Here is a 13,199-nt window from a genome sequence, read left to right as displayed (position 1 = left end):
CCAACACCTTGAGGCTCCAGAGGCCTAGGCATTTCTCCAAAGGGCAGGTCTTCCATAGGTGAGTTTGTACCATTTGATTCCTCTTCTAAGGAGGAATAATCTGGGGGGAAGGGATTTGGGAAGAGTAGGCCAGCGATTCATCCCCTGAAGATGCCTCTTCCTCAGATGTATCCTCTTCCTTAGTTCTTTTAAATGGAGAAACAGTACTGGTGGGGATGTACAACCTGGAAGACGCCTCAGTAACATAATGGCATTGTAAAGGTACTGACTGAATTGCTGCTAAAAGGTTCTTTTGGTGGAGACAAATGCTTGTTTTTTGTTTCTGTAGGAGGGCCCACATACGCCTATATTCGATCAGATCAGAATCTACCTCTTCTGCAACAAGGATCTGAGGATCACCTTACGGCCTTCTGTAATCACGAGCCATGGTTCCCCTCAGACATCCAAAATGGATGCCTGCTTGGCCTCTGCAGATGTGTTAATGTCCAGGCCACCCTGGATCCAAGCATCAGGCTCGACCTGCAGATCTCAACTGTGAACTGGGTGCGTCTCCGAGCTGTCCTCCATCTCAAGAGAGATGTCTGTATCCAGAGGCACAGCATAAGGTTCAGGACTTTGCTTTTTGGACTTCCTCTTCAAAATCAACTCTGCTTTGGGCCCAGAGGATCCCTCCATAGCTTGTTTTACTAGCAGCTTTAAGCACGGATTCTCAAGGCAGACGGCTAAAGAGGATAATCTACTCCTTAAAGTCTTTGGGACAAACGCCTGACAAATAGAGCAGTTTTTGGGTTGTGGTTTGGACCTAGGCAGAACGGCCACTGCAGGTGGCTATCCTTGTGTGGAATTTGTCATCCACATTGGTACTTGCCCGTCTTGGATAACATGAACTCTAACCAAAGACAGTAGCAAAAGTCAAAAAATTCCCCAACAGGGCACTTACCTGAAATATGAAGAATTGCAATGACTTGGAGTGGGACCGTACGTTGGAATCTGCCATTCGGATCTGGCAGCAGAGAAGTTCTGAGGATGGTGCACACGTACATCGCTTTTATGGCCAACATCCGATCGCAGTTTAAGTGCAGCATACTATGCACCCTACAGTAGTGAAGTCTTTTGTATACTGGCTAATGTCGGATCACTTACAGCAGTGAACTCCCTCATGTTATGAATGCTCCAATAGATGAATAGAAGGGCATCTGCACAACTGAAGGAGAAGGCATCTATTGCTCAAGCTTCTTGTGTGGGGCTCTGCAGCAGAATTTCCTGAAATAATTGTTGCTGTTTCTGATACACTCTGCCTCCTCTGCAGTACAGCACAGTCCAGCATAATTCTGAGGGGATGCATTTCTACTGTGCTGAACAGAGTGGTCAGGGTGTTGTGCTGACATGATGCAAGAGGGCCTTGGATAAGTGCTTGATTCTATGCTGGCCATCCAAGCTTGCACAGCAAGACAGCAAGGTCTATAAGAGTGGGTCCCTCCCTGTTTGTTTATGTACAACATTACCAAGATGTCGTAAGTACTCAGGTGCAGGAATCCTAACTTCAAAATTGGCTTGAATCTCCTGACTGCAAAAATTACAGCCATCATTTCTTTTATACTGATATAGTTCTTGAGCTGTTTGCTGTCTCAGGTGTCCTGCACAGCTCTCACCTCATTTGCTGAAGAATCTATTACAAAGCCAAAAATAACAAGAGAACAAATGTCTAAAACAAAGGACAATTTTTTAAATATTACTCTAATTCACTTAAAAGGTTATCAGAAAAACAGCGACATCAACCTGTATTTTCTGAGCAATAAGAAGTGTAATGTCTGGCATTATTTTTTTCATTTCACAGCTGCTGACCTCAGACACCATTGCTTGAACCTTATAATCCCCTATTCTGCAGGGCACTGCAGAATCCATGTCCTTGCATGTTCCCTGGTGTCATCCACACCAGAAGGATCTCCAAATCACAACAGCACCTGTGCACAGAGACCTCTCCTTGACTCTATGCTAGACTCGAGGGATTGCACCTGCTGACACTGCAGAGTGGGGCTGGTCAGAAATGCCATCACTCTCCAGCTAGTGGAGTCATCCTGATGGCCTAATCCCATCTCTCATGCTAATTCGCCAAATGTACAAGTAGTGGAAAGAAAATGGTGTAACCTGAGTGTGTGCCATCAGCCACAACAAATATATCTAAGTTCCCTGTCCACTCCAGAACTTCAAAACCTTTTCCAAGCCCTGGCCACCACCAGGGATCTGCAAAAAGATCCACCCTGCACATCTATCCTATCCAGGACAGGCAGGCCTACCCTTCCTCACCACACCATTAAGCTTCCTGTGCTGCTAATGCATCTCTGATTGCCTGTGCCATACTCAGGGGTTTATCCTTCGATGGCACCAGTGCGGTTATCTGGAATTACTGACTAACTGCAATCTCCGGTGATTTTAACAAAAAAAAAAATCAAAACTTTTACAAGGGACAGGGCAAAAATATGAAACAAAAATCAGGTATATTCTGCAAAGTCAGGAACAAATGAGAAGTATGCTGCTTTGCACTTTCAGTTTCCATGAATGGGCTATGTAATCTCCTTTTTGGACACCTGTCTGAAAAGAAAATCATGCGCCTTCTTAACCGGTTTACTCCACCACGACAGCTCCCAATTACACAAAGCAGAATGTGAACAATCTCCTCAAAGAACTAAGAATGCCGACTCAAGACTCCCTGAGGTACCATGCAGATTCCTCACTGGCAGTCTTGATACAGCAGCGATAAGATCAGTGAATGACACACACCTCCCAGTACTCCTTCTCACAGCATGTATTCCTCCGAGACATATCTTAGAAATATTGCACCACAAAATACAACTTGTCGGAGAGAAAACTCTTTGTACACCTTGCATTTATCCAAGCCTTTGTGGCCTCAGTAATGCATGAAAAGGATTTAAGAAGGATTAGTGCACTTGGCTATTAAATGAATACGAATATTCAAGGAAAAAAATGCTCACTAAATTGGTTAGCACTTAGTGCCGATGTTTTACACAGTAAAACTCTTGTGAGCAGGAACACTTCAAATGACATGCAAATAAATCACTCTTGGGCTTCAGCTACTAGTCGCCAAGTTTTAACATTAGAATACTAAGAGTCAATGTTCCTAGGTGTAATATGGCTGCCTGTGGCATAAAAGATGGCCCTATCTTTGTGAAATATCAAAAAAGGATGTCTGTACACAAGTGCAAGTAACTCTGAAATAATGACAGACAGGTAAAATCTCCAGATCCAATACATCACATCCCAAGAGTTACATGCCATTAAAAAAGATCAGAAAGCAAAACTAAGCAAAAGTATTTCAAAAGCAACACTGAAGAAAAATGTAACTGTAAAACAAAATGACAATGTAAAACAGACAGACACACAACACTGATTCTAACAGCTGATGTTTCACATGGAAAGTGGTAACAGAGGCTAAAGAGTGCAGTACAATATGATTCGGCACAAGAGAACCAAAATTTATTTCAGAACTCTGACTTGTACATAATTTATACTTCACAGCGAGTCACCCCAGCTGGTTCACCCAAATTAGTCAAGTACAACAACTGATTACTGCTGTTTGCAAAACCTAGCTGCTTAAAAAATTCACATGCTGTAATGTTAAATATAACTGTATCCACTTCTCCCAAAGAACAAAATAAAAACAAGAATTAGCAAAGTCATAAAAAGAAAAGCCGGACTCAAAATACTTAGCACTTTCGTTCATTTTTTAATAAATTACAAACTTTATCAGAACAAGTATTTCAAGACAACACCACCCTTTTATACCGAAACACATGACATCAACCAATGACAATGAACGATTAATTAATTATGCACACCTTATAGGTTAAATTTTAAAAAAACACTAAAGAAATCGTAATCATAACAACATATTATAATAAATCCATTAAATAAAATATCTTGTGTAACTTAAAAAAAAATAATAATGTGAATATATATATATATAAAAAAATCTATTAAACTTGAAACAAACCACATTTAAACATAAGCCTAATAAAATATATATATATATATATATATATATATATATATATATATATATATACACATACACACAAGTAAAATGTTTTATAATTAGAAGTTATGTACTCACCATAACGTTCCATCTGAGTAGGTGTATTCATTTGTCTGCAACCTGTGGGTTATGGATCCGATATCGGATCCGAACCGGCATGGTTTACCAGCTATGGATCCAAGCTCTCAGCTCCTCCCCTCACCCATAATGCCCTGCTCTACCCTCATGACCTCAGATCGAGTTTGCCAACAGCAAAAACACCCTGAAAAGGGTAACACATAATATGCAGGAAACTGAAAGGCCAGGGGGATAGGAGGGCAGGATGGTTGCAGACAAATGAATACACCTACTCAGATGGAACGTTATGGTGAGTACATAACTTCTAAATCTGAAGTAGGAGATTCATTTGTCTGCAACCTGTGGGACAGAGTCCCCAGCTACCTGAATCTTGGGCGGCCATCATGGAAGGATATTCCGGAGCACCACGGAGCCAAATGATGCTCTACCCCTAGATGCAAGATCCAACTTATAGTGGGAAATAAAAGTATGAGATGAAGCCCGTGGCTGCTGCACAAATATCATCTAGAGGAATCCTAGCCTTAAAGGCTGCCGAGGTAGATACTGACCGGGTTGAATGGGTGTGTACACCCTCGGTCTTGAGCCTTCCTGAAGCTTGATAAGCCAATAAGATGCACTGTGAAATCCAGCGAGACAGAGAAACTTTAGAAATTGGCTTGCCCAAATTAAATTTAGCAAAGGAAATAAACAACTGGTCGGATTGCCTATGACCAGCCGTTCTGTTTAGATAAAATCTAAGTTGCCTGTGAACATCTAAGGAGTGAAGCTTGTATTCACCTTTGTTTTCATATTTAGGAAAGAAAACAGGGAGGTTAATGGACTGATTAATGTTTGCTTCAGAAGCTACTTTAGGAAGAAAGGACGGGTTGGTCCTGAGGTAAACACGGTCCGGATGAAATACCAAGTAAGGAGGTTTAGCTGATAATGCTTGGAGCTCTGAAACTCTCTTGGCCGATGTAATGGCTACTAAAAAGGCTGTCTTGAAAGACAAGAATTTGAGATCCACCGTAGCCGCTGGTTCGAAGGGGGGGGGGGTGGTCAAGGCCTGGAGAACTAAGGAGAGGTCCCAAGGAGGAACCGCTTCTTTTACAGGGGGCCTGAGAAGGAAAGTACCTTTAAGGAAAATTTTACACAACTTGGCTGACATGAGTGGATTAGAGTCATGGCCAACGTGATAATGAGAAATTGCCGCCAGTTGTACTTTGACTGTGGAACTGCTGGCACCATCGTTAAAAAGAGTGGTTAGAAAGTCAAGCACTAAAGGGACAGGAACCGTGAAGGGATTCAGGCCTTGCCGCTCCGCCCACAAAGAAAACCGTTTCCACTTGCTGCGGTAGACTTTCCTAGTGGACGGTTTATGAGCTGCCACCAGGATTGCCTTAACAGGTGACGAAATACCGGGAGTCCTGATCAAGAGTGGAACTGGAGCAGCCAAGCGGTCAGCTTCAGGTTGTCCAGGTTCAGAGGAGGTATGCAGGATGGGTGGGATATCAGATCCGGAATGGGATCTAGAATCCAAGGAGGATTCACCGAGTGAGACCTTAGAAAGGGGAACCAGATCTGTCGAGGCCAAAACGGAGCAATGAGAATCATTCTGCAACCCACCCGAGAGGCTTTCTGAAGAACTTGGAGCATCAGAGGCAAGGGTGGATAAGCGTACAGAAGACCGGGTGGCCAAGCATGCTCTTGTTCTTGGAGAACCTCCTGGAGGGGGTATCAGAGCGAAAAAACTGTCGCACTTGGTGTTCGAGGGAGAGGCAAAAAGATCGCATGAAGGAGTTCCCCACCGTGCGAATATGCGTTCCGCTACTTGAAAATTGAGAGACCACTCGTAAGGGGTCAGAATGGTGCGACTGAGCTTGTCCGCCAGGATGTTGGACCGACCCGGAATGTGCGTTGCTATTAGAAAGCGGTTGGTGGAGATTGCCCATTCCCAAACTCTCATGGCTTCTCGACAAAGGGGGTAAGACCTTGTTCCCCCTTGCTTGTTGATGTACCAGACAACAGACATGTTGTCCGATTGAATCGCAATTGTTCCCAAGGGAAGAAAGTCGTGAAGTGCTAGCAACGCTAAGAGCACTGCTCTCATCTCTAGAACGTTGATATGCAGTAAGGTCTCTGTATCGTTCCACGTGCCTTGGACGGTCCGGCCCGCAAAATGCCCCCCCCCCCCACCCGAGGCGGGAGGCGTCCGTGGTCACCGTGGCGAGAGGGGGAGAAGCACAAAATGGGCGGCCTCCGTGGAGATCTGAGGAGTGAAGCCACCACAGGAGGGACCGCTTGCAAGCCTTGCTGATCGCAATGGGATGATGCATAGGGAGAGCAAGGTATGACCATTGTACTAAGAGAGTCCACTGGAGGACGCGCATATTGAGCCTGGCAAGAGGAAGAAGTGCTATAGCAGACGCCATGGACCCTAGAGCCCTCAGGACCAACTCTGCCGGAACAGAACTTGAGTGGAGAATGGCCCGCACCTGGAGCTGCAGATTTTGAACTCTGTCCGCAGCGAGGAAGGCTCTTAAACTCCTTGTGTCTAACCTGGCCCCTATAAAATCTAAGAGCTGTGTGGGCGCCAGGTTGGATTTCTTTGTATTTATTGTAATGCCCAGAAAGGGAGCAAGATGGAGAAAGGAGTCTCGCCAATAATAGTAGATGCCTTGTTGGGGTGTAAGAAGCCAGTCGTCCAGGTAGGGAAGACCTGCACCCCTGAAGCCTCAGGTGGGCCGCTACCACTGCTAATACTTTGGTGAACACCCAGGGGCTGTGGTGAGACCAAAGGGAAGGACCCGAACTGGTAGTGACTGGCTCCCAGCCGAAGCGGAGGAACCTCCTGGAGTGCCTGTCCATCAGGATGTGGTAGTACGCATCTTTGAGGTCTATAGAGCACATCCAGTGATTTTCTCCCAGAAAGGGGAGAATAGATTGCAGAGTGACCATTGAATTTTTCCTTGGGGACTGCCAGATTCAAGAGAGAAAGGTCTAGAATTGGTCTTAGTTCCCCGTCTTTTTGGCACCAAAAGAACCTGGAGTAGAACCCTGATCCGATCTGGTCTGGGGAGCGGGCTGGATGGCTCTTTTCTTTAGCAGATGGCCAATTTCTGCCAAAGCGGCCTCCCGTTGACCGGGTGGAACGTCTGGGAGGGACTTCAACTTTGGTAAGTGAAGAAAGGGATGCGGTATCCTCTGGATATGATTTGGAGAACCCAGCGGTCTGATGTTATGGACTCCCATGCCGCTAGGTGCCCAGCGTCCCCGACTGCCTCCAGAGTGGAGCAGCCGGGCAACCCTCAGGGTTGCTGCGGGCCGTTCAGAGAAAGGTTCTCTGGACCCGAAGTTCCTGGGAGCCCCTCTGCCTCTAGGGCGGCGTCCTCCCTGTCCTCCTCTGCCACGGAAGGACTGGTTGTCCGGAGCAGGCTGGGATTGCTGCGACTTCCGGAACCACATCTTCTTCTGACCCTTTTGGTTCCTAGAGTACGGCCTCTGGGGTGCAGAGAAGCGGATTCCGATGGCAGACAGCGTCTTCCCGTCCTTCTCGCTCTGGGTCAAGGTGTCGCGAACGGTTTTGCCAAAGAGGGCAGAACCATCAAAGGCGTCGCAACGACGCTTTGAAGGGCTCAGAAAAATCGCAGTGACGGAGCCAGGCCTGACGTCTAGTGACTAGGCCTGCCCCTGCGGCTCTAGCGGCGCCTTCCGTAGCATGGGAGAGTAGCCGCATAGAGGTATTAGTAACTGATCTAAGAGTGGCCATGCGAGTGGAGTGCAGCATCCTGTCCTCCTCCGACATGGACTCTGGGGGAGATGCAGCGTATTCTTTAATGAGATCTCGCTGCATCCTAATGACGTGTGCCAGGTAGTTCAGCGCCCTTACCGAGAAGGTCGCTGAACTAAACATCCGCTTCCCCAAGCGGTCCATCATCCGAGACTCCTTGCTCAGGGGATGGACTGAGGGACTCTCCTGAGCAAGTTCCCTCTTGGTGGCCGCCGCCATCAACATGGCATCTACCGGAGGCCCCTTACTCCAATGGGCACGGTCGGACGGTGGGCTGAGGATCCTATCGGGCCTCTTAGGAATTGGTTCCATGGTGTCCGGTTCCTTCCACGCCCTGGTGGTAATGAGGTCCACCAGGGGGTCGGCAGGAGGGGACACCCAAGAGGTAGACGGGCCCGCTTCAAATGCCTCCAAGAACACGGACTCGTCCGAGGAAGACTTGGGGGCAGACCACCCCCCCCTTATACGGAGCATTTCCATGATGTCCCCAAATGAGACATCCTCGGGGGGTGACCGTGGGGAGCCTTCCCCTTCCTCCAAGTCCGTGTCTTCCGTGAGAGACTCGGGGGAGTCAATGTGCCTCCTTTTGCACGTATGCTTGCGAGGAACATCCTCTGGGGGGCTGTCAGAGGACTCCTCGCAAGCAGCAACCTGTTCCATTGGAGCAGCTTGGGGCACAGAAGCAGGCTGTCCCAAGGGCCGGATGGTGGAAGCCTGACCCAGTGCAGAGGGAGCGCGGGACGGAGCCGAAACAAGTGCCGGGGGTCCGGAGACCCTCAACAGGGCCCTCTCCACTACATCAAACGCCGAAGGGGAGCCGACCTCGACCAAAGGATCCGACAATCGGCTCCCCCTCGGATCCGAAGAGTGGATTGGAGCCGGCGCCGGCGCCGGATCGAAGGGACAGTGCGCTCCGACACAGACGGCGCCGAAGGAGCACTGATCCCCCCGGATCCGAGGCTCGGATCCAGGCTCCGAGAGGTCGGATCCGATGCATTCGAGGGCAGGGTCGGATCCGGTACAAAAGTACTATCTGCGCCGACCCACCCCCGGCTCCGAAGCTGCTCGGCTCCAGCTGCTCCGAGCCCAGGTAGCGGGTCGGAGAAGGAGCAATCGGTTTGAAAAAGGGTGTTGAGCTCCCCCCCAGAGGGGGGGGAGGCAAGAGCACTCCCATCTGCATCTGGGCCTGGATGAACCTTCTCATCATCCAGTCCAGATCAGCATCGAAAGGCTATCGTAGATCTCGACGAGGCTACCGAGGTAGGCCTGGAGTGCCTCCTCGATAGCCTCGACGGAGATCGGGTCTCCTCCTCCTCAGGTCCCGGTGAAAAACACACTGGAGACCGGAGCCGAGAAGGAGGAGACCGAGCCGACAATGGAGCCGACAGCGGGCCGGGAGAAGCCGCTTGGCTGGCGGGGCCGAAACAGAGGTCTCGGCCCGCCGCTTATGGTGCTTCTCCCTCCGGTCCCTTTTCTTAGCATCCCTCTCCTCCGAGCCAGAAACAGGAGGTTGAGTCCCAGGAGGAGGAGGGGGCGCCGCAGAAGGAATAACCGTGGGTACGGTTACTCCCGAAGGAGTGGAGGTCGGAGTCGAGTCCGGCGGTAAAAGGCCCGCCAAAACAAGCTTGGACCTCCGCTCCTTCAATGCCCTGGGGTTGAACCCTGCACAAATGGAACATCCAGATGTGAGGTGTTCAACCCCCAGGCATCTAACACACCGAGTGTGGCCATCAGCTGGGGAAAGCTTATGGCCACACTCGGAGCATTTAGAAAAAATAGATTTGGGTTGCTCTGACATCCCAATCTATAACAGTAGTTACTAAAACTAAAAAGTAACTAAAACACAAAAACACTCACAGGCCCAACACACACACACTACGCTAACAGCGAGGGGAGGGATATAACTTTTAGATTAAACTCTAAAAAAGTAAATATACCAAAGGGGAAACCTACACTTTCACACAAAAAAACAATAAAATCTCATAAATTTTGAAATTTAAACACAGAAAACTAGCACTTAGCTTGAGAAACAATCCGGTCACCATGCGCGGCAAACGAGATCTGGGGTCATGAGGGTAGAGCAGGGCATTATGGGTGAGGGGAGGAGCTGAGAGCTTGGATCCATAGCTGGTAAACCATGCCGGTTCGGATCCGATATCGGATCCATAACCCACAGGTTGCAGACAAATGAATCTCCTACTTCAGATCTATAATTTTTGCATTTGTAAAAAAACACTTTATATTAATGGTTTCATTCAGTCCTGAAAAATGATCTGCACTTAAAGCAATTTGCCATTTACTCTCCCTACATTCTAACAACGTTTTAAAATCTCCAGTAAAAACACCTGAATCCATAGTGTCTAATACAGAAATTGTAAACTTTTCAAAGTTGTTACAAACCACAGCAAGTCGTGCCAATGCATTCACCCTGTCCTTGTTTTTCATGGCTAAAACATGCTCATGAATTCTTTTACCCAGGGTCCTAATCATTTTACCTATATAAAAACTTGTGCAAGAATTACACACTGCAATGTACACAACACATCTGGAATCACAATTATAACGACCTTTAGCCCAAAGGATATTTTTAAAATGTTTCAACTCAACAGAACCCAAGTTGGCTATAAATCTACATTGTCTGCAGTGACCACAAGCAAAAGTACCAAACGATTCATGTCTTGTCTGTCAACATTTCCTATACCAATTTCCAACGATATGAGTGTCATCACAAGTATTATTATAGGCAATTGGAAAGTTTTGATGGGGCACTCGGATTTGGTTAAGATTTTGGGAAGTAAGCCTTTGTTCACTTATAAGAGAGTAGTGAACATCAAAGCCATTTTAGAAAATACAACAGATTTTGATAAGGGAAGATATAAATCGTTTGGTAGATTCAGGTGTTTTTACTGGAGATTTCAAAACTTTGTTAGAATGTAGGGAGAGTAAATGGCAAATTGCTTTAAGCGCAGACAATTTTCCAGGACTGAACGAAACCATTAATATAAAGTGTTCTTTACAAATGCAGAAATTTTAATTATAAAGGTAACAGCCACATTGTACTTACATATACATATATATTTTTTATATGTGGCTTATGTTTAAATGTGGTTTCTTTCAAGTTTAATAGATTTTTTATATTTTCACATTATTTTTTTAAGTTACATAAGATATTTTATTTAATGGCTTTAATATAATATGTTATTATGATTACGATTTTAGTGTTTTTTAAAATTTAACCTACAAGTTGTGCATAATTAATTAATCATTCATTGTCATTGGTTGATGATGTCATGTGTTTCAGTATAAAAGGGTGGTGGCGTCTTGAAATACTTGTTCTGATGAAGTTCGTAGTTTATTAAAAAATGAACAAAAGCGCCAAGTATTTTAGAGTCCGGCTCTTCTTTTTATGACTTTGCTGATTCTTGTTTTTATAATGTTAAATCAGATCCTTCAGCAATGTCTAGCATGCCACACTTTATATACTACATGTCATGTACACTCAGGCAGGCATACTTACCTCTACTTCATCGCCCTCATTGATGTCTTTATGATAACCTGCTGGTGGTGGAAACCTCACATCATGGAATGGAATTTGTCTCTCTGGCTGCCAGCTGTGAAAAAAAAATGTGCTTTTCATAACATGGCAAATAGTACTTAATGTAGTTTGAGAGACATATGCACTATTTACATAACACAAGGTTTTGAAGTTAAAATTAGTCAACTGCGATGTAAAGTTAAATTTACTCTTGACATCAAGAAAAAAATTAAAACTTTTAACTCCTATTTTTAAACACTGATTCAATAATATGCAATAATTACTAGCTACTCTGAGATACTTTTTCTTTGACCAGCTCAAAGGGAGTACTTTATGTGCTACACCACCATTATCAGCAAAGAAATGAAAACACTATCATGTATAATGAAACTTTGTTCACGGAGATAGGCCAATATCACTTTTTCAGCAAAGGACTAGGGAAAAAGCTCCAGGAAAGAGAAATACAATGCACAGATAGCTGCAACAAAAATATACTAAATATATTCCAAAACACAAACTTTAGTACACATGTAATTACAATTCTAACACTAATAAAATAATTATTACGAGAAAGCAGATGAACAAAGCATCAATATACTCAAAAGAAGGAGAACACGTACAATACACCAGATAGATTACCAAATACACGTATCAGTGCAGGATGCACAGATTACTATACAACAGGCAGAAGAATGACAACAGGTACAATGTGCCAGATAGAATACCAACTGCACACACGGATCAGTGCAGTATGTTATACAATGGGCAAAAGAACGACAACAGGTACAATGTGCCAGATAGACTACCAATTACACACGTGGATCAGTGCAGTATGTTATACAATGGGCAAAAGAATGACAACAGGTACAATGTGTCAGATATACTACCAATTACACACACGGATCACTGCAGTATGTTATACAATGGGCAAAAGAATGACAACAGGTACAATGTGTCAGATATACTACCAATTACACACACGGATCACTGCAGTATGTTATACAATGGGCAAAAGAATGACAACAGGTACAATGTGCCAGATAGACTACCAATTACACACACGGATCAGTGCAGTATGTTATACAATGGGCGAAAGAATGACAACAGGTACAATGTGCCAGATAGACTACCAATTACACACACAGATGAGTGCAGTATGTTATACAATGGTCAAAAGAAAGACAACAGGTACAATGTGCCACACAGATCATCAAATACACACATGGATCAGTGAGCAAGGTAAGCAAAGACAAGACTTCAGCTACAGACTGAACCACATGCTGCTGAGAGTACATAAATATACCTGAAAATCAGGAGCGGGTGGGCAGGAGGAGCAAGAGGACAGGGAAGGGGAGGCAAAGGGCTTACAGGACAAGCTAGGATGCAGATGAGGAAGGAGACAAAGGAAAGGGGAGTGAGTTTAACAGTCATAGGTCACAACTGCTATTTATCTTTAGCAAGCTAGTAAACGTCTGCATAGTAAATACTTTTTTCATGGGATTAAGAAAGGATACTGTTGATCTCAGTAATAAAATTACTGAAATGTATGTGGTCGCTATGAAACAGTAAAATACTCTCTCCCTCCCTCATTATCATACAGAAGAAAATATTTTATCTTTGTACATACATTGCTACTGTATTTGCAGAGTTTTCAAAATCACAAATTATGAATATACTATCCTTCGTCTTTCGGCTTTTCCCGGTTAGGGGTCGTCACAGCGGATCACCTGTTCTCTCATGATTGGCCGTGTAGTTTTACAGTG

General features: G+C 45.3%; 1 protein-coding gene across 2 annotated transcripts in view; it reads right to left on the bottom strand.

Annotated features, from left to right (window-relative positions):
- FMR1 (FMRP translational regulator 1) overlaps positions 1-13,199 on the bottom strand; it is a 2,052,104-nt gene that overhangs the window by 1,474,484 nt on the left and 564,421 nt on the right. For both annotated transcript variants that reach the window (XM_044057587.1, XM_044057588.1), the window contains exon 3: positions 11,419-11,512. In XM_044057587.1, coding sequence (XP_043913522.1) covers positions 11,419-11,512 — 94 coding nt within the window. The remainder of the gene's footprint in view (positions 1-11,418; positions 11,513-13,199) is intronic.

Source organism: Protopterus annectens, chromosome 15.part0, assembly GCF_019279795.1.
Source record: "Protopterus annectens isolate FY-2018-M chromosome 15.part0, PAN1.0, whole genome shotgun sequence".
NCBI classification, from domain to species: Eukaryota; Metazoa; Chordata; order Ceratodontiformes; family Protopteridae; genus Protopterus; species Protopterus annectens.
The sequence above is the reverse complement of the archived record's forward strand: the minus strand, read 5'-3'. Positions and strand labels throughout refer to the sequence as shown.